Source organism: Vipera berus, assembly GCF_964194415.1.
Source record: "Vipera berus genome assembly, chromosome: 2".
In the NCBI taxonomy this organism is placed as follows: Eukaryota; Metazoa; Chordata; class Lepidosauria; order Squamata; family Viperidae; genus Vipera; species Vipera berus.
In genome coordinates this window covers 71,810,228-71,831,602 of record NC_138203.1, presented here as the reverse complement: position 1 = coordinate 71,831,602, position 21,375 = coordinate 71,810,228, and the positions used below count along the sequence as shown (strand labels likewise).

The window sequence follows — 21,375 nt, the reverse complement described above, 5'->3', positions numbered from 1 at the left end:
AAATCTAATTCTTCAATTCCTCCTAGCAGATTCCTTCCTAGAAAACACCAGTGCTTACAAATATCCCTAGATGCCCTTTCTCTGTGTATACTGAACATATACGAGAAGAAAGGGATTGTGGTTCGTGGATTTATTCCTGCATTCTACATGTTTAATGGATTATCTGGCCTATGTATATGCAGTTGCATTCATTCATTCATTCATTCATACATACATACATGCATACCGAATATGACAAAATTAAGGCGTAATGTCAAACATACTCCTGCAGATATATGGGGGAAAGGATGATAGACTCATTATGACATCAAATATTAATGTATAATCAATGAGAAGAAATATGAAAACTCAATCACTGATATATTCTGCATCTGGCAAAGAAGGTACCCCTAATATTATTAAATTGTTTTTTAAAAAAAATAGAGGAAGTACCTGGGATGATATAGAAGGAGAGGGAGATGTTGGAGCACATCCTGAAGTCAGAAAGAAGAGATTCAAATTGAGGTAATGTTCATGACTGCAGACAATCTGTAGGAACTCCAGCCTTATGGACAACAACACTGGAATATTACTCATTTTATTTGACAACTAGAAAGGAATAGTTGCAAAGAAAAGCATGATGAAAACTTGCATAAAGAGAGAAATGCCTTGCTCTTCAAATAGATCCAATAACAAATTTTCAATTGTTCCATTTAATACTTGCATCACATTAAGTTTACATCTATTAGACCCTCTCTCCCAATGGTAACATTTAATAAAATAGATTGTTTTCTGTTAATGCCACAATTCTCGCTTGAAAGCAATTCTGTAATATACTTTCTTCATCTGTGCAATTTAACAATATTATGTTATAAATACCCTGGCAGTTGTTACTAGCAATATTTTTAGTACAACTGAATTACATCTGTAAAATCTGTCAATGCAAAACTGATCTTTTAATTCCAAAGAAGCCCTAGGAGAAATGCAGAATTCCACAACACTGGTTTCAAACCTCTCTAACCTGCAAAGAATGTTAAAGGAAGTATCTGGAAAAGTTGGGAGGATTTTTGTGTGTCTAAAATTGATAAAAGTTGGGTGTAGGAATTGTTCTGCCCAACTGAAAACTAGTTCACTTATTCAGGAAGACCATATGATTGCACATATGGGTCTATGCCAATTGAGGGAGCATCTGGAAGATCATACTTCCAATATATGGGTTCTAGTCTGGACATTTAAGTTAATTATTTCACCTGACAAATCAGTTTTCCATGTGCAACAAGGCTAATGTAGGAATATTTTTGAATGAGATATTCACCAATTAATTACCAAGCTGATTTGAATGATTTAATCAATAAGCTGTTATGGAGATGGGACATCTGTCTCCCTCACATTTTGATAACCTTCAGTCCCCATCCGTATTAGTATGAACAAGTAAGAGTTAATGGAAGTGATGATAAATTGGGTAAATTTAATTTAATTTAATTTAATTTAATTATGGGACTTATATGCCGCCCTATCTCCCGAAGGACTCAGGGCGGCTAACAACAATAAAAACAACAATAAAAACAATGAATACAAATATTAAAAGAAATTAAATTTTACAAAGCCCCACTAAAACCTGTAAAAATTAAAAACATGATTTCATGCTTATGAATTCCAAACTGAGGCCATTTTAAAGTTACAAAATAGACTACTAACTTGTGAATTCTTAAACACTTTCCATTAGCAAAAACAAAAACAAAAACAAAACCTCTGGGCAGGAGTATACTAGCCATGCCTCCATTCTGCTGGTGGTCTTAGGAGTATTGGACTATTCTCCAAATGCACAATTTGGATCCTATCAAATATTAAAGTAGTGTTGGGTTGTACTCGGGAGTTTACCCAAGAGTTGTAGACAAAAACAAAACAAAACAAGCTACTGCATCTGCAGGATATTTCAATCCTTCTCTCCTTACACTTATTTCTATGCTTAACCATGGCTTAATAACTGGAAAAAAGCCATTTTTTAAAGCCTCACTTTAAAAGCTTCCATTTTTTGCTTTAGTTACCATCCTGTCCAATGAAGAGATTTTAGGAATGTGAAATATCAAACATTATTATCTGATATTATCTGATTTTCAGCTAGCTAAGTAAAATATTTCTGTAATAAGACATTTCAACTTTTCTTATGGGTAGTGGACTTCTTTCTGTTTTACACTTAAGACAGTAATCTAAAATCAAATTGCAATTTCTGGACACTTGAAAGTTATATATTGGGATGTACTATTGTATGACCTTTATTTAAGGGTTTTTTTTTATAATGAGGCCTACCTGATTGCAGTAGTGTTTGATGAGGTTAAACACAAATCCACGATCCATTAAAGAAAGAAGATCATATAGGAAAAATGCCAAGCTAATGTTGATCTTTTCTGCCTGTTCACTTTCCTTAAAAAAAGAAAGATTATTGCCCAAAAAGAAATCTGTTTTACATATACTCTGAGGTAAAATCCGCACAATAATTATAGGTCAATATTAATGTCCATGAAGTGACAGGTGAGGAAAACTCTCACACTTTTGCCCACTGGGTTTAGACATTTCATAACATGATAGGCCACACAAACAGGTTCATCAATGCGCAGAAGAATACAAATGCATATTGGCATGCAGTTATGACCCAGAAGCCAGTATTCTGACGTACTTGGAATAAAGTTAGGTAAAGGTAAAGGTTCCCCCACACATGCATGCTAGTCGTTTCTGACTCTAGGGACCGGTGCTCATCTCCGTTTCAAAGCCGAAGAGCCAGCACTTGTCCGAGGACGTCTCCATGGTCATGTGGCCAGCATGACTAGACACCAAAGGCGCACGGAACGCTGTTACCTTCCCACTGTAGTGGTCCCTATTTTTCTACTTGCATTTTTTATGTGCTTTCGAACTGCTAGATTGGCAGAAGCTGGGACGAGTAACAGGCGCTCACTCTGCTACACGGCACTCGGGATTCGACCCGCCAAACTGCCGACCATCTGATCAATGAGCTCAGCGTCCTAACCCACTGAGCCACCGCCGCGTCCCTTATGGAATAAAGTTAGGTAAATACAATTGGCTCATCCTGTGCAATTCATTCTAGATTCCATTCATCATTCTAAGATTGCTACATCATGAATACCTGACACTTGTTTGACAATATAAAGACTGATTGAGTTTAATAAAAGAAGGTAGATGTCAAAAATGTAATAATGGTTAGGGAAAATCTGTAGATTTCAGGCTTGTTTTGTAAACTAATTATAACAAATAGATTTATAAAACATAGACCAGACATCTGATAATATCCATTTGTCAACTGACATTTTGGACATTGCAACAGGTTAGCTATTTCCCAGTAATCTCACTGGATGTTGACATTATTCAGATTAAATTTATGAAGTATGGGTTTCTACCACTTTTGGAAACCTGGTGGTGCAGTGGTTAGAATGCAGTATTGCAAGGCTAACTCTGCTCACTGTCTGAAGTTAGATCTTGATAGGGTTCAAGGTGGACTCAGCTTCCCAATCTTCCGAGGTCGGTAAAATAAGGACCCAGATTGCTGAGGCCAATATGCTGACAATATAAACTACTCAGAGTGCTATAAAGTGGTATATAAGTCTATGTGTTATTGCTATTGCTTTATCTTTTCAATTATAATTTGGCAGTTTCCTCCTATAATTAGAGTCATTACATATATTTTTTCACGTATAAAGCTATTTTAGGGTACCTATCATGGCTCAGGATTCAGAGTCTGAATCTGAAGAAGCTGCTCCAGAAGAACCAGTGGAATATCAGCCTCAGGAGACACTAGGCCAGGAATCACTGAGATTGGTCAAACATTGGTGTTAGAATATGTTGTTGAAAAAATGGTTTGTTTAACAGAGTATTATTAATACACAGTGGAAGTTGTACTGGGACTATTTCTTACTGTGTTTCTTTTTGTTGTCTGAGTAAAAATAAGTTATAAAACTCGTGTTAGTGCATTACTGTTTGCCTAAAAGTCCCAGTACAACTTCCACTGTGTATTAATAATACTCTGTTAAACAAACCATTTTTTCAACAACATATTCTAACAATGGTTATGGGCCCAGATCCAGTGTGGTGCTGAGGACAGGCACAGTATTGTATTTATATTACCTAACTGAGTTTTACTTATTCAGACAATGGCACAAGGACTATTCAATCCATTCTGCATTACCCGGCTTAATGGGTCAAACTACGTATCCTGGTCTACACAATGTAGTTTGCTATTACAAAATCAAGGTCTTTGGAAAATAGTCCATAATCCTCCTGATGTAACTGCCTGGGATCCAACTAATGAAGAAGATAACAAGAAGATTGTAGACTTCAATAAAGACAATGATAAGGCTTTATCTATCATTGGGCTAACATTAGGAGACCAACAGCTAGTCCATGTGCGTGGAGAAGAATCTGCTGCTAAATGTTGGGCTAAGTTGAAAAAGATTTTTGTTCGGGACAGTGTTGGTGCTCATATAAATCTTACCAGAAAGCTATTTAGAGCTAGACTGGAAAAGAATGGCGATATGTTAGCTCACCTTAACTTTATAAAAGCAACTTTGTTGGAACTGCAAGAAAAAGCTTCACCAGGTTTACATCATTTTATCATCATTGGATGAGAGCTACGATGCCTTTGTATCGTCCTTGGAGGTTTTGTCCAAAGAAGACCTAACTGTTTCTTCAATAACTGGAAGGTTGTTGGAAGAATCAAGATGTCGTATGGAGAGAAAACAGTTGAGAGAGCCATTGCAACAAGAAATAAAGAAGACTGAATCTGCTTATATTTTAAGGAAATGCTTTAATTGTGGGTTAAAGGGACATATTGCTAAGTTTTGTCAGAATAGTAATTGTCAGAGAAAGGAAAGCCATAGAAAGAATAAAAAGCTGATTAATGTAGCTGTAGCTAATAGAACTACTAATAACCACAATTGGTGGGTGGTAGATAGTGGAGCTACACACTGTATTTCAAAAATAAAAAGGGATTTTGAGAATATAAGGTCTAGTAAAAAATATATTTCTATGGCTAATGGCTGGAGAGTCAAGGTCTCTGGAGAAGGTAAGGTTTACTGTTCATTTTTAAAACAAAATTTGGAAATGCTATATGTTCCCAGATGTGATTATAATCTATTATCAGTTAAGGCATTATTGGAAGCAGGTTTTAAAGTTACTTTCCAAGGGGAGGAATGTCTTATTCAAAAGAATGAAGTGAACTTAACAGCTAATATGAAAGACGGTTTGTTTGTAATTAGCAATGATCCTATTATAATGGCTACTACTTGTACAAATCAAAAACCACATGATGAATGTATTCATTTATTACATAGAAGATTGGGTCATGTGAATTTTAATACACTAAAAAGAACTGTAGCTTTGTCTAATGGGTTTAAGTTAAAGGCTTGTAAGAAATATCTGCAGTGTAACGTATGTGGTAGAGAAAAGAGCAGGGCAGCACCAGCTAATAGGTTAGATGGATTTAAAACCACAACTCCATTAGAACTGGTATTTATGGATTTGATAGGTCCTATGAAACCCAGTTTAGGGGGTGCTTGCTACATATTAAATATTCTAGACCATTATAGCAGATATGAGTTCTGTTATCTCCTTTCGTCAAAAACTGAAACAATACAAACAATATCTAAATGCATTTGTTGAACGGAGGGGCCAAACATTGCAAGCTATGATTAGATCTATGATTGAAGATTCTGGTTTACCTGATAGCTTATGGGGAGAAGCAGCAAAATGTGCTAATCATATTTTAAACAATGTGGTTAGTTCAGCTACAGGTAAAATTCCTTATACCTTATGGTATAAGAGAAAACCAAATCTTAGTTATATTCACACATTTGGGACACCTGCTTGGGTACATATTCCAAGTTCAATAAGAAATAAAGGAGAACATAGAGCTAAACAATTATTTTTTGTTGGCTATGAGTTAAACCATAAGTCTTATCGGTTCTGGGAGAAAGGTACTAAAAACATTTATTGTAGTTCTAGCGCTGTTTTTCAAGAACAGTCAGGCTGGGAAAGGGTAGAAGATATTGTATATATTCCTCAACAAGATTTAACTAACTCCTCAAATGAAAGTGATAAAGAAGAGGAGGAACCTGCTAGAGAGATCAAACAAGAACCACTGATAGTGGAGACAGGAGAGGAAGAAGATAATAATGTAAATGTACCTATAAGTCCAATAATTCTCAGAAGGTCTAACAGGGAAAGACGACAGTCTGATCGTTTCGAGGCAGGTTTAATTTGTCAAATAGACATTGAACCTTCTAATGTTGAAGAAATAAAAATGTATCCTGAGAATGAAAGAAAGAATTGGAAAGTAGCTATGGATAAAGAAATAAAGTCTTTGCAAGATCTTAATGTTTATCAAGAGGTTAAAATACCTAAAACAGAAAAGTTAATTGGATGTAAATGGGTTTTTAAACTGAAAGAAAGTGTTACAGGAGAGGTAATACATAAAGCAAGATTAGTTGCTCAAGGATTTGCACAGAATAATAGTGATTATGATGAAGTATTTTCCCCAACGTTAAGAGCTTCCACTCTTAGGGCTGCTTTAGTTTGGGCAGCAAATAAGAATTATAGTATAAAACATGTAGATATTGAAACTGCTTATTTGCATGCAACATTAAACCATGATATATATATGAAAGTTCCATCAGGAATAGAAAGTAAGGTAGGATATTGTTGGAAACTGAATAAGAGTTTGTATGGTTTAAAACAGTCAGGTTATGAGTGGAATAGATGTTTAGTAAAAGAGTTAAATAGTTTGGGATTTAAAGCTAGTATTGCAGATCCTTGTTTATTTATAAAACAGCAAAATAGTGAATTATCATTGTTATTATTATTCACTGATGATATTGCTATTATAGCAAAAGATGAAAAAGAAACTGAAAGAATAATTTCAGGGTTAAAAAGAAAATTTAGAGTAAAAGATCTAGGAGCTATTAGTCATTATCTAGGGCTGGATATTGTCAGGACTAGTAAAGGATTTAAACTGTCTCAAGCTAAGAAAATTAATGGTTTGCTGAAACGTTATAATATGGAAAACTGTAAACCAGTAAAAACACCTATGGTTCAAGGTTTTGAGAGTTCAGCAGATAACAGCAATGTCTTTGATAAAAAGATATATCAATCATTAATAGGCAGCTTGATGTATTTATGTAATTGGTCAAGACCTGACATAGCATTTACAGTTAATCATTTAGCTAGATATTGTGAGAATCCTACAACCAGATGTTGGCAAGGTGCGAAAAGAGTTTTAAGATATTTGAAACACACCATACATTATTCTCTATATCTAGAGCCAACAAAGGAATTGGAACTAAAAGCATTTGCAGATGCTAGTTTTGCATCTGATACTGTAACCAGGAAATCCACTTCAGGATTGGTTGTATTATTGGGAAACGCTTTAGTAGGATGGAGGTCTAACAGACAGAAGCATATAAGCTTATCAACAACTGAATCCGAATTTTCTTGTTTATCTTTATTATGTACTGAGCTATTGGTATGGAAACAATTATTGTTTGATATGGGTTTAAATTGTAATGAACCAATAAAAGTGTATGAAGACAATCAAGCAGCTATAAAATTAGCAACTAATGCTGCAGTGAAAACTAGATCAAAACATACGGATCTACGGTATCTAAATGTCAGACAATGTGTTAAAGATAATTTGATTAAACTGGAATATTGTGCATCTGAAGATAATATTGCTGACCAGTTTACTAAAGCTCAGGGTGCTATAAAGCATAAATCTGTTTGTGATATGTGTAATTTGAGATTGTAAAAATATATGTATAATATGCCACCCAAAAGGGGAGATTGTTAGAGATTAAACTTGATTTGGGTGACAATATTATATAATGGAGTAAAAGCACCTTTAAGGAGTTAAACGGCCTAAGGGTGTGGCTGTAATTATTCCACATAAAAGAGAGTTAGATGTTACACGTAGTTGCTCTTGTATATGTGTTTGATGTTAGTGTTTGGATACCTCTTGTTCTCTTGTTTGCTAACTTGATATTTATTCTCTCGAGAATTAACTGCTTGCTACAGTGTATATTGTTTTTGATATTGGTAAGCAGCTTTTGTATTTTGATACTATGTTTTTATGGACTGACTTTTATGTGCATGATACTGGATTGATACTTGGACTATTTCTTACTGTGTTTCTTTTTGTTGTCTGAGTAAAAATAAGTTATAAAACTCATGTTAGTGCATTACTGTTTGCCTAAAAGTCCCAGTACAACTTCCACTGTGTATTAATAATACTCTGTTAAACAAACCATTTTTTCAACAACATATTCTAACAATTGGTATCATCAGTGAGTGGTCAGCTGATGAAATATGGCCTCCAAGCCCTCAGTCTTACAGTACAGCAGAGAGCAGAGCAAATAGGCTCAGTCAGGCTCCTTGCCAAGTGACTAATTATAGATAGCTGGATGCAGAAGTAGTCCTGAATCATACTTCTCTGTTGGAAATAACTGTCTGATCTGCTCTGGTGCATTGCTCATGTGTATTCTGCACATGTAAAGCAACCTGAAATTCTGACCTTTGAACTGACTGAGAAATGTGATTTGGCTTTCTGAACTTTGGACTGGATTTTAATTTCTCTTCTTTGTCTTCCTGTTAAAAGTGAAACTATCCATGCAAGTTTTCTTTCCAAGAGACTGTTTACATTTACATTCCTTTCCTTGACTGCTACTTATCTACTCACCCTTGAATAAATTGCTATTTTCACCTAGCAACAGTGTGTGCGTGCGTGTGTGTTTGAAACATCAACATCAACTTGAGAAGAATATCCTCTATCTCCTTTAACTTTTGATTCTTGAAACCTTCATTAAATAGTTTCAAGATATTAAGGGTATGGTAGTGCTTCGTATTGTACCTATTGAGAAAACAATATTGTTATTCCATTAATCAATTATGTAGTATCATTACCTAAGCTCAGGGCTTTTTTTCTCACAGAATGCTCAGAACCGCGTTCCGGCACCTTTTTTTGATGGATTTTTTTCAACCTTTGCACAAGCTGTGCTACTTCCTCTATTGGCTTTCGAAACCCAATAGGAATTGCTGCTGAGCATGCCAAAAGACCTGGCTAGCAAACGTGCAAGTTGTCTGCAGCGAAGGCGAGTTGGCAGGAACTTTGCACTGCTCCCTGCTGCCCAACTACACCCTCCTAGTTGTAAGTAAGAGAGGACCAGGAGGCAGGGGAGATGGTGCTGCTGCGGGTGGGGGTGCGGGGGAACATTGGTGGCGAGCTGCCCCCCCGGGACCAGAGCCTGAGCAGCTGGTGCTATTGGAGCTGTGGGGCCCGCTCTACACAGGGCTGCGCAGGATGGGTGGCATCACTGGCGGGGTGGTGGCGAGCATGGGCATGGAGGGTAGTGGGAGTGGGCTGCCCCCGGGGCAGGAGTCAGCACCAGAGTGACTGGTGCTGTGGGAGCTGTGGGGCTCGCTCTACATGGTGGGGCTGCACGGGGTGGGCGGCGCTGGTGGGGTGGCTGCAGGTGCTGGGTGTAGAGGTGGTGCACATGGGGCATGGCAGGGGGCTGACCTTCCACAGGCCAGCCACCTAGTGGCCTACCCGGTGCTGGACCTGCGCCGCCACTGCCTCACCCTGTGTGGCTACATGGCCGCCCTGGAGCACCTGGGCCGTGACCTCTGCCTCCGCCACCCATCCCACACAGTCCCGCCATTTAGATCGGGCCCCGTGGCTCCCACAGCACCAGCCGCTCCGGCGCCAGCTCTGGCCCCAGGGGGCAACCCGCCACTGACACCCCATGTGCCTCTGATCGCAGCAGTGCCAACGCCCCCACCTCCTGCACCTGCAGCGACTCTGCCAGCAATGCCCAGCCCAGCCACACCAGTCAGTTCGTCCAACATCAAGAAGCAAGAAAAAAAAGCCCCCGAAGTCAACCGGGGAGAGGCAAAACGATCCAGAAGCAGCTGGGAAAAGCCAAACACACACTGCTTTCTCTGAGAGCGGCCGCTTCTCAAGCCTCCCTCTCTCTGCTGAAACACTGATTATTTCAAATGGAAACGGTAATAGGTATTCCCCAAACAAACCAATTTTAAATGTTTGAAAGTACATTCATGTTTTGGACAAAACTTTGGAATTTACTATGAAGATTTGCCTTAAATTCAATAAATTAAATTTATGTTAAGAATTGAATATATAATTTTTTAATTATATTAATAAATATATAAATAAAATTATATAAATAAAAGATTAACAAGATGAGAGTTCTGGCACCTTTTTTAAAGAAAAAAAGCACTGCCTAAGCTTACTGCTATTGTACAGCCTAATGATTTACACTCTGGCTATACTATAACTAAATAGGAATAATTTGCAAAGGGCCCTTTTAGTTACAATTGCCACCTGCTCATCAAGCAAGAGTTATGAATCCAGAAGTATCCTCAAATTGTGTACCAGGTCTATCTGAAGAAATACAGCTACATCCAGAATCAAAGATAGTGAATTCCTAGATCCAGGTGGCCTCAAAACTCAAAGCCTCTCAGTTTTGCCAGGATGAGCCAAAATCTATTGTTCCCCATTGAAACCCCTAAAACCTCTAGACATTAGGATAGATCATTGGCAGTATCACTTAGTTCAGAGGTCCCCAACCTTCTGGGCACCAGGGACCAGTTCCATGGAGAGAGGTTTTTCCACAGACCAGAGGGTGCATGGTTTTGTGTGCTGCTTGCATCCCGCAGATGGGGTTTTGCTTGTTTCTATGGACTGGTTGCTGGCATGCTGTGACCCGGTACTGGTCCATAAACTGGGGGTTGGGGACCCCTGGCTTAGTTCACCAAGTGTGCAGATATATAGCTAGGTATCATCAGCATACCGATGAAACTAATTGAAAATTCTGACCCTACCACATGCATGATGCAGCCCCAAGTGCATGATAACCCTGCCTTTCCTCTCCATGATACTTCTCAGTTCCCCTAACATATGAACTCCCTGAAAATGATGTTTTGCAAATGCCCCTCTCTGGTAATCAGAAAAAAGGCAATGTTCTAGAATGTTAACATAAACAGTGGTTGATTTTGAATTGATATTGAGTTACAGGAATAATCTCCCTGGAATAAAACTATACAATTTTAAAATTATTTTTTTTGAGTTTCTGTTTATTTTAGATTGTAATATTACCTTCTGGGTCTTGATTGAAAGTGCAGCAACCTCTGAGGTAACAACACTGACAATTGTGGTGATGTCATCTTTGAAGCGGTTAGAAAATCGAGCTCTGCGGGGAACATCCTGCTTCTGTACATTGTCAACATATTGAGCCATGCTTTTTACCTTAAAAAAAAAGCAGCATTGTTTATCAAATGTGAATTTGTAAACAACAGCAAATAGTAGAATTGAAAGAATTCAGACATTGTGAAGAATACTTTCTCTATATTCTCTATATTTCTAAATTCAGCTCCAAAAATTCTGCAGATAAAATGAGAACTTGCAATGCACCTGTTAAATGTAAATGTTTAACATTACATTCTAAATTCTAAGGTGTATAATATAATCTATATTAGGTGTATTGCTCAACTATTACAATTAATTGTATATACATTTCCTGCTTTTACTTATACATGATTTTAAAAAATGCAATTTAATCACTGGGAGCCTCAGAGACCCAACATTAGGGGCTGTTTATTCTGCTTCTCATGATTACAAAATTAGAATATCAATGAAATGCTTCCAGTGTTCTGTACATTCACATATGATTCATGTGTTTGATGTGACACTGGGTAACTCTAAACAGTTTGACTTTTTTAAAAGATTTTTAACATTTATTTATTTTAACATTTATTTTAGGGATAATTTTTACTTACTAAACAAAGAGTTCCTTTTGGGCAGTTTATTTTCCTGCATATTCGATGGAAATATCAATTAAATTAATAATCTGGATTTAACATTTTATTTTAATTGACTAGAAGAATATTATTACTTCCTTCCCAATTCATAACTTCTTTCCTGAACATGCTGTAAACACTTACTGTTTGTTCAGGAGTCATGTTTCCTTACTATCTAATGATGGAAAGGAACTAAATGTTGAAATATTTGTTCTATTTTATTTGAGTTTAACATCAAATACATATACTGTAATTTCCTTTACTGAAAATAAAAGGACCATATAAAATCTTACCAGCAATTCAAAGAAGAACCAAGAATACTTGAAGACTGATTCTCTCACCATGCTTGTGCTGACCACCATCTGAAGTGCAATCTCTTCATGAAAATGCTATATAGTACATTAAAACCCAAATGTGATTACCAAATGACTTTCAAGGTTAGATTTCAAAGCAGAACACTGAAATTAGGAGATCCAAAAGTGAATCCTTTCGTATTAGTCCATGAACACACATAGGCAGCTAAACATTAAGAAAGCATAGAATGAGCTGCTGGTGACAAAAGGAATATCCTAGAAGACTGACCGAAAATGATAGCTGAAGAGATGGTGGGGAAAAAAGGTTGACTATTCTGTCCTACATTTTGCAATGGCAGAACTAGTACCATAGGGCAACCCTTGAAAAGAATGAATTAGTAGATCCTAATAAACCTTACAATATCAGTAGTGATTTTGTCCAAGAAAAATTAGTAAAAATTAGTGATAATTGCATGTACATAGGTGGTCCAGAATGAAAATCCAAATCTTCTGTGGCATGCAGTTATATTTTAATTAATTTTAACTTAACTGAATATTAAGTCTACAATGATATGTGCAAAAGGAGACTGTCACATAAAGCAATGTGGAAGACTTTAGCTTTAGTAAAAATGAAAGACACTTTGCAGTTATTTGAAGATTACTCAAATACAACTTAAAATGGACTGAATGCATCGATGACTTAATGCAGTTAAGATTAAACATTACAGTGATCACTTTTTTAAACTGGTGGGTTAACTGGGTTTTCCTTGCCGTTCGGCTTTCTGTTATTCCTAAATCCCACTATATATCAAACATTTATCCCATAAAGAGAATCTCCCTTGCACTGTGTGCTTTTCCTTTTTTCTGCTGCAATAGAGAAAGGTGATTTATTATGATCTCTAGAGAACAGTAACTAAACTATTCAATTATCTTGTTTGTATCTACTCATATAAAATTCCTTTATAATCACTGAAGTTTAAATTTCGGTAAATATGCCTGAAACGTTAGTTTGCAATTATAGTTTATTTTTGAGCTTCACATTTTAACCTAGCGCAGATAGGTCCTTGAAGCAACCTAGGCAAAGGTATCTGGTCCTAGAGCTGACAAATATTTTATATCACCAGGTGTTATTACTTATAGGCCCATTGTTTTTTCCTCAGAAATTTAAAACAAATTTGGAGCCTAGGTATTTCAGAGTGAGAACTGAAAAGTGGCACGTTTGTAAAAGAGTGTAGCATGTCTATCAACGAGCAGTTTGGCATTATGTGGCAGTCTACCTTTTGTTTGGGTAGCCGAGCGCTTGTGCATGGACTTGACATATCACTGTTCGATTCACTATAGAAAGACACACGGCTGTAGTTCCGATCTGCAACCTGGAGAAAATGACCAGAAGCCATACAGAAAAGGAATTACTAGAACAGCGAAGGAAGGAAGGAAGGAAGGAAGGAAGGAAGGAAGGAAGGAAGGAAGGAAGGAAGGAAGGAAGGAAGGAAGGAAGGAAGGCTGTGCATGAAGTATGCAATGAAAATGTTGCTACATTCTTCCCAATAAATTAAACATGACTGACTTCATATGTCCCAATTTAGTATCATATACATATACGTGCAATAAAAATGGAAGAAAAACAAAAATTTCTTCTCTAGCAGGAGGATAAAGCTCTTTTTATATTAAGAATGTTAAATGAGAACCAGAACCATGATTAATACCAAGGGCAGTTATTTTTCGATGCATTTAAAGGGCATTATTTCCTTATGTATGTAATTTGCACCCCAGCTAACTCATTGGATTAAAATAATTTTAACAGTGCAGAAGTTGAAAGCTAGTGCTCAGATTCAATAATACAATTGTGATGGTTGTTTATTCATTTTTATCTCAAATAATGGCGCAAAAATACTGAAAAAATATTACATGAAAGTCACATAAATTTTCATAGCAGTACATAGGGTGGGGCTAATTGCACTCTTTCCTTTCTCGTTATTTGTAAGATTGCTAAACTTTAGATTTTATCTCCACCTCTTCTCCTTATCTTCAATTTTTTTTATCTTCTACAAGATAAAAATATTACCAGCACTTTTAAAAATGAACTGGCCACCATATAGTCTTGTATAGGAATGATCCTCAGCTACCAAAACTATTTGTTACATGTTTAGCTCATGGGTGAATCCGGGTGCTGGCCATATATTGGTCAAACAATCTACGAGAAAGAAAAATATTTGCATAAAATGTGAATTTAACAGACCAAAATGGGGAAAGGGGTTTCAATTAAATGAGCCATGGTGGCTCAGTGGTTAGAATGCAGAATTACAGGCTAACTCTGCCTATAGCCAGGGGTTCGATCCTGACCAGATGAAGGTTGACTCAGCCTTCCATCTTCGAAGGTTGGTAAAGTAAGGACCCAGATTGCTGGGGGCAGTATGTTGACATTATAAACTGCTGTAAAACACTATGAAGCAGTATATAAGTCTAAGTGCTATTTATATTAAAGCCCACTGTCCACTGAATATGAATTTGAATGTACAGTATTATGATATAAAATGTATATGACATTTACATAAATTCCATACATTTGTGAAAAGAATCCAGACTGAGTCACCAAATAATAGGTTTTTCTATTATTTGGGGGTAAAGTCCAACATACGATTTGTCCATTGCATCCAAGCACAATCAAGCTTGTAAGCCGCCCTGAGTCTTCGGAGAAGGGCAGGATATAAATGGAATTTAAAAAAAATAGAAGTCCAAACGTTTGAGGTTTTATTACATTAAACAACCTTACAGTAGTTTTAGCAGACTAGAATTGTATGATCCTCTCTTACCTTTGAGGACATGATGCTTTTCACTTCTTCATCAGGAGCATTATGGATCCCAGCAATATCTGGATTGCTACTGCTTGTTGTCCGACTCTGCATGAGTCGAGATCCCACTGAGACAGCAGCCGTACGACCATATGTGTAATAACGAGATTCAGGAAGATTTGTGCTTCCACTTGTACCTGCCAAGAAAAAAACATTATGCTGCTCAGGCAGGGCTGCTGCTGTGCGACTAGGCGAAAGGTACACCAGCAGCAAGCCCAACTGCGCCCTAGGACCACATCTCAGGAGGAGGGACTCACACCCGACTATCTGGGGAACGGTGGCCTCCCGCGGACACAAGGTCTCCCTCATAACTACCGCCACTCCCCCGCCCCTACCCTGAGCCCGAGGCTGGTGCAGCACCCGGAAACCTGGTGGGCAAAGATCAACCAGAGGGATACCACCCTCTGGGCCCAACCAGGTCTCTGTGATGCAAGCCAGGTCCGCATGCTCACCCCCAACCAGATCCCGGATGAGAGGAGCCTTATTGACAACAGACCTGGCATTCAAGTACACCAGCTGGAGCTCAGGTGGCTGCACATCCTCGCTCCCGGAACCTCAAAAATTTTCCTCTACCTAAATTATTTATTTATTTATTTATTTAGTTATATTTATATACCGCCCTATTCCCTGAGGACTCAGAGCGGTTTACAGGGAATTAAAAATCCAAAATACAAAAATTAAGAACCAAGTTAAAAAATATTAAATTGACCCTGTAGTCGATTAAAAAGAACCCCAAATTAAAATTTCTCCTCAGTCTGGGCCCGAGAGCTCGAAGAGCCAGGTCTTCAGGCCCCGGCGGAATGATCGGAGGTCGGGAGCAGTCCTCAGCTCCACCGGCAGCTGGTTCCAGAGGGCAGGCGCCCCCACTGAGAAGGCCCTATCCCTGGGTGTCACCCGCCGGCAATCTCTTACCGGCGGGACCCTGAGCAGACCCTCCCTGTGGGAGCGCACTGGGCGAAGGGCGTTTGATGACGGCAGCAGGTGTTCCCTCAAATACCCCGGACCCAGGCCATGTAGGGCTTTATAGGTGATAACCAGCACCTTGAATTTCACCCGGAGGGCAACCGGAAGCCAATGCAGCTCGCGGAGTAGAGGTGTTACATGGGAGTATCGGGAGACCCCCATTACAACTCGCGCGGCCGCATTCTGCACCAGTTGAAGCCTCCGAGTGGTCTTCAAGGGCAGCCCCATGTAGAGAGCGTTACAGTAGTCCAAACGGAAGGTCACAAGCGCATGAGTAACTGTGCGTAGGGCGTCTCGGTCCAGATAGGGACGCAACTGGCGCACCAGGCGAACCTGTGCAAAAGCCCCCCTGGTCACGGCTCCTATGTGATCTTCAAAATTGAGCCGTGAGTCCAGGAGGACGCCCAAGTTGCGAGCCCTATCAACGGGGGGTAACACCTCACCCCCCATCGTTAGAGGTGGAATAACTTGGTTAACCCGAGATGCCGATATGCACAGCCACTCAGTCTTGGCGGGATTGAGACGAAGCCTGTTTCTCCCCATCCAGACCTGAACCGCCTCCAGGCACCGGGACATCACAGAGAGGGCATCGCTGGGTTGGTTCGGGGTGGAAAGAAAAAGTTGGGTATCATCAGCGTACTGGTGATACCCCACCCCAAAGCCACGAATGATCTCGCCCAGCGGCTTCATATAGATGTTGAACAGGAGAGGCGAGAGAACCGACCCCTGAGGGACTCCACAAATGAGAGGCCTCGGGGCGGATCTCTGCCCTCCCGTCAACACCGACTGCGAGCGGCCCTGGAGGTAGGAGGAGAACCACCGTAAAACGGTGCCTCCCACTCCCAACCCCCTGAGACGCCGCAGCAGGATACCATGGTCGATGGTATCGAAAGCCGCTGAGAGATCTAATAGGACCAGGACAGAGGAGCAACCCCTGTCCCGAGCCCGCCAGAGATCGTTCACCAGCGCGACCAATGCCGTCTCCGTGCTGTGTCCGGGCCTGAAACCCGATTGGTACGGGTCCAGATAATCAGTTTCCTCCAGGAACAGAGGGAGCTGATGCGCCACCACACTCTCAACAACCTTCGCCAGAAAGCGAAGGTTGGAGACTGGACGGTAGTTGTCTAAAGCAGCCGGGTCCAAAGCAGGCTTCTTGAGAAGGGGTCTCACCACCGCCTCCTTCAAGGCGGCAGGGAAGACACCCTCCTTCAGAGAAGCAGTTATTACTGCATGGAACCAGCCTCGTGTTCCCTCCCGAGCTGCATAAGCTAGCCAGGAGGGGCACGGATCCAACAAACAGGTGGTGGTGCTCAGTCTCCCCATGATCCTGTCCACATCATCAGGGGAAACAGGGTCGAACTCAGTCCAGATAACGTGCTCAAGACCGCCTGATTCCTCCACATCAGACTCTGCCCAGTCAGAGTCCAGGCCGGTCCGGATCCGAGCGATTTTGTCCGCCAGATGATGACTAAACTCCTCGGCTCGTCCCTGCAAGGGATCCTCTCTCACCTCCTGGTTAAGGAGGGAGCGAGTCACCCTAAACAGGGCGGCCGGGCGATTATCTGCGGACGCGATAAGGGCGGCAAAGTAGTTAGACTTCGCCGTCCTTATCGCCGCAAGATAAGACCTTATAAAGGTTCTTAACTGCAATCGGTCGGATTCGGATCGGCTGGATCTCCAACCGCTCTCTAGACCTCGTCTCCGACGCTTCATCTCCCGGAGCTCCACAGAGAACCATGGGGCCCAACGGGATCTGCGCCGGGTCAGAGGTCGCATGGGTACAACGCCGTCAAGTGCCCTGGTGGCAGCCGTTTCCCAGGCCTCCACCAGAGCATCGACTGGGCTGTGGGTAAGGGTGATAGGTATAGGCCCAAGCGCCCTCTGGAATCGATCCGGGTCCATTAGGCGCCTGGGGCGGAACCACCTGGTCGGTTCCGCCGCCCAGCGGCGGGGGGTGGCATGACGGAAAACCAGCCTCAGGAGGTGGTGATCTGACCATGACAGAGGGGTGATGGACGGGGAGCCCCCTCCCAGATCATCCAACCACTGTCCAGACAGGAATACCAGGTCGAGAGTATGATCCCCCACATGAGTCGGGCCCTCAATAACCTGGGTCAGGCCCATGGCTGTCATGGAAGCCATGAACTCCCGAGCTAACTCCGACGACCCTCCCAGTGACGGCAGGTTGAAGTCACCCAGGACTATAAGCCTGGGGAACTCCACCGCCAACCCTGAGAGGGTGTCGAGCAGCTCAGGCAGGGCTGTTGCCACACAGCTGGGCACCAGGTATGTAAGCAACAAACCCAACTGAACCCGAGAACCACATCTCAAGAGGAGGGATTCGCTCCCGGCCATCTGGACAATGGTGGCCTCCCGGGGACACAAAGTCTCCCGAATAACCACTGCCACCCCACCACCCCTGCCCTGAGCCCGTGGCTGGTGCAGCACCCGGAAACCTGGCGGGCATAACTCGGTGAGAGGCACCCCTCCCTCCGAACCCAACCAAGTTTCCGTGATGCACGCTAGATCCGCACCTTCCTCCTCGATCAGATCATGGATGAGGGGAGCTTTGTTAACTACGGATCTAGCGTTAAAATAGACCAACTTGAGCTCAGGGGCCTGATCACCCTCATCCCCGGGTAAGAGGGTGCTAACCGGAGGGTCGGAGCGCGCCACCGCTCGGAGATAGCGGGGGCGCGATCCCAGGTGTTGATATGGCCCTCCGCGCAAACACCTGCTGCCATTCCCTATCGCCGTGGGGATTTGAAGCCCCACCCCCACATTCCCAGAACCAGCAGCCACCCCCCCCCCGACCCCGTCCCGTCAGGACCTCTAACAGGTCCAGACTGAGTGCCGGTTAATGATTCCCTCCCTACCCTCCCCTCCCTCCCCCTCCCTAACCTTTTAAAATAACCGGCTAAAAATTTTATCAGGGGCCTCTTAGCACGTCTCCACTCGAGGCCCCTAGTTAAGCCCAGCCACCTCTCGGAACCCCGGCAATTGGGTCCGTCATCAAGGGGAATGTTAGAAAAGAAGGCTGGTCGTATCCAGGAGGGAGAAACCCCTCTGAGGGCGCACAAGTCCGATCCAGAGTACTGTACGCGAGCCATAAGATGGAACTGTCCATATGAGCCATAGTAAATGGCTTAAATAGTAAATGCAATTTATTTATTTATTTATTTAGTTATATTTATATACCGCCCTATTCCCTGAGGACTCAGGGCGGTTTACAGGGAATTAAAAATCCAAAATACAAAAATTAAGAACCAAATTAAAAAATATTAAATTAACCCTGTAGTCAGTTAAAAAGAACCCCAAATTAAAAATTCCTCCTCAGTCTGGGCCCGAGAGCTCGAAGAGCCAGGTCTTCAGGCCCCGGCGGAATGATCGAAGGTCGGGGGCAGTTCTCAGCTCCACCGGCAGCTGGTTCCAGAGGGCAGGCGCTCCCACCGAGAAGGCCCTATCCCTGGGTGTCACGCGCCGGCAGTCTCTTACCAGCGGGACCCTGAGCAGACCCTCCCTGTGGGAGCGCACTGGGCGAAGGGCATTTGATGCCGGCAGCAGGTGTTCCCTCAGATATCCCGGACCCAGGCCATGTAGGGCTTTATAGGTGATAACCAGCACCTTGAATTTCACCCGGAGGGCAACCGGAAGCCAATGCAGCTCACGGAGTAGAGGTGTTACATGGGAGTATCGGGAAACCCCCATTACAACTCGCGCGGCCGCATTCTGCACCAGTTGAAGCCTCCGAGTGGTCTTCAAGGGCAGCCCCATGTAGAGAGCGTTACAGTAGTCCAAACAGGAGGTCACAAGCGCATGAGTAACTGTGCGTAGGGCGTCTCGGTCCAGATAGGGACGCAACTGGCGCACCAGGCGAACCTGGGCAAAAGCCCCCCTGGTCACGGCTCCTATATGGTCTTCGAAATTGAGCCGTGAATCCAGGAGGACGCCCAAGTTGCGAGCCCTATCGACGGGGGGTAACACCTCACCCCCCATCATTAAGGATGGAATAACTTGGTTAACCCGAGATGCCGATATGCACAGCCACTCAGTCTTGGCGGGATTGAGACGAAGCCTGTTTCTCCCCATCCAGACCTGAACCGCCTCCAGGCACCGGGACATCACAGAGAGGGCATCGCTGGGTTGGTTCGGGGTGGAAAGAAAAAGTTGGGTATCATCAGCGTACTGGTGATACCCCACCCCAAAGCCACGAATGATCTCGCCCAGCGGCTTCATATAGATGTTGAACAGGAGAGGCGAGAGAACCGACCCCTGAGGGACTCCACAAATGAGAGACCTCGGGGCGGATCTCTGCCCTCCTGTCAACACCGACTGCGAGCGGCCCTGGAGGTAGGAGGAGAACCACTGTAAAACGGTGCCTCCCACTCCCAGCCCCCTGAGACGCCGCAGTAAGATACTATGGTCGATGGTATCGAACGCCGCTGAGAGATCTAATAGGACCAGGACAGAGGAGCAACCCCTGTCCCTAGCCCTCCAGAGATCATTCACCAGCGTGACCAATGCCGTCTCCGTGCTGTGTCCGGGCCTGAAGCCCGATTGGTACGGGTCCAGATAATCAGTTTCCTCCAGGAACAGAGGGAGCTGATGCACCACCACACTCTCAACAACCTTCGCCAGAAAGCGAAGGTTGGAGACTGGACGGTAGTTGTTTAAAACAGCCGGGTCCAAAGCAGGCTTCTTGAGAAGGGGTCTCACCACCGCCTCCTTCAAGGCGGCAGGAAAGACACCCTCCTTCAAGGAAGCAGTTATTACTGCATGGAACCAGCCTCGTGTTCCTTCCCGAGCCGCATAAGCTAGCCAGGAGGGGCACGGATCCAACAAACAGGTGGTGGTGCTCAGTCTCCCCATGATCCTGTCCACATCATCAGGGGAAACAGGGTCGAACTCAGTCCAGATAACGTGCTCAAGACCGCCTGATTCCTCCACATCAGACTCTGCCCAGTCAGAGTCCAGGCCGGTCCGGATCCGAGCGATTTTGTCCGCCAGATGATGACTAAACTCCTCGGCTCGTCCCTGCAAGGGATCCTCTCTCACCTCCTGATTAAGGAGGGAGCGAGTCACCCTAAACAGGGCGGCCGGGCGATTATCTGCGGACGCGATAAGGGCGGCAAAGTAGTTAGACTTCGCCGTCCTTATCGCCGCAAGATAAGACCTTATAAAGGTTCTTAACTGCAATCGGTCGGATTCGGATCGGCTGGATCTCCAACCGCTCTCTAGACCTCGTCTCCGCCGCTTCATCTCCCGGAGCTCCACAGAGAACCATGGGGCCCAACGGGATCTGCGTCGGGTCAGAGGTCGCATGGGTACAACGCAGTCGAGTGCCCTGGTGGCTGCCGTTTCCCAGGCCTCCACCAGGGCATCGACTGGGCTGTGGGTAAGGGTGGTAGGTA

General features: G+C 42.7%; 1 protein-coding gene across 1 annotated transcript in view; it reads right to left on the bottom strand.

The window, feature by feature from the left end:
- Positions 1 to 21,375, bottom strand: part of DOCK8 (dedicator of cytokinesis 8) — a gene marked incomplete at its 5' end in the record, with an annotated part of 109,676 nt that overhangs the window by 36,476 nt on the left and 51,825 nt on the right. The window contains 6 exons of the mRNA XM_081320845.1: positions 433 to 588; positions 2,290 to 2,403; positions 11,156 to 11,305; positions 12,150 to 12,245; positions 13,427 to 13,522; positions 14,963 to 15,138. Of these exons, the coding sequence (XP_081176971.1) occupies positions 433 to 588; positions 2,290 to 2,403; positions 11,156 to 11,305; positions 12,150 to 12,245; positions 13,427 to 13,522; positions 14,963 to 15,138 (788 nt within the window). The remainder of the gene's footprint in view (positions 1 to 432; positions 589 to 2,289; positions 2,404 to 11,155; positions 11,306 to 12,149; positions 12,246 to 13,426; positions 13,523 to 14,962; positions 15,139 to 21,375) is intronic.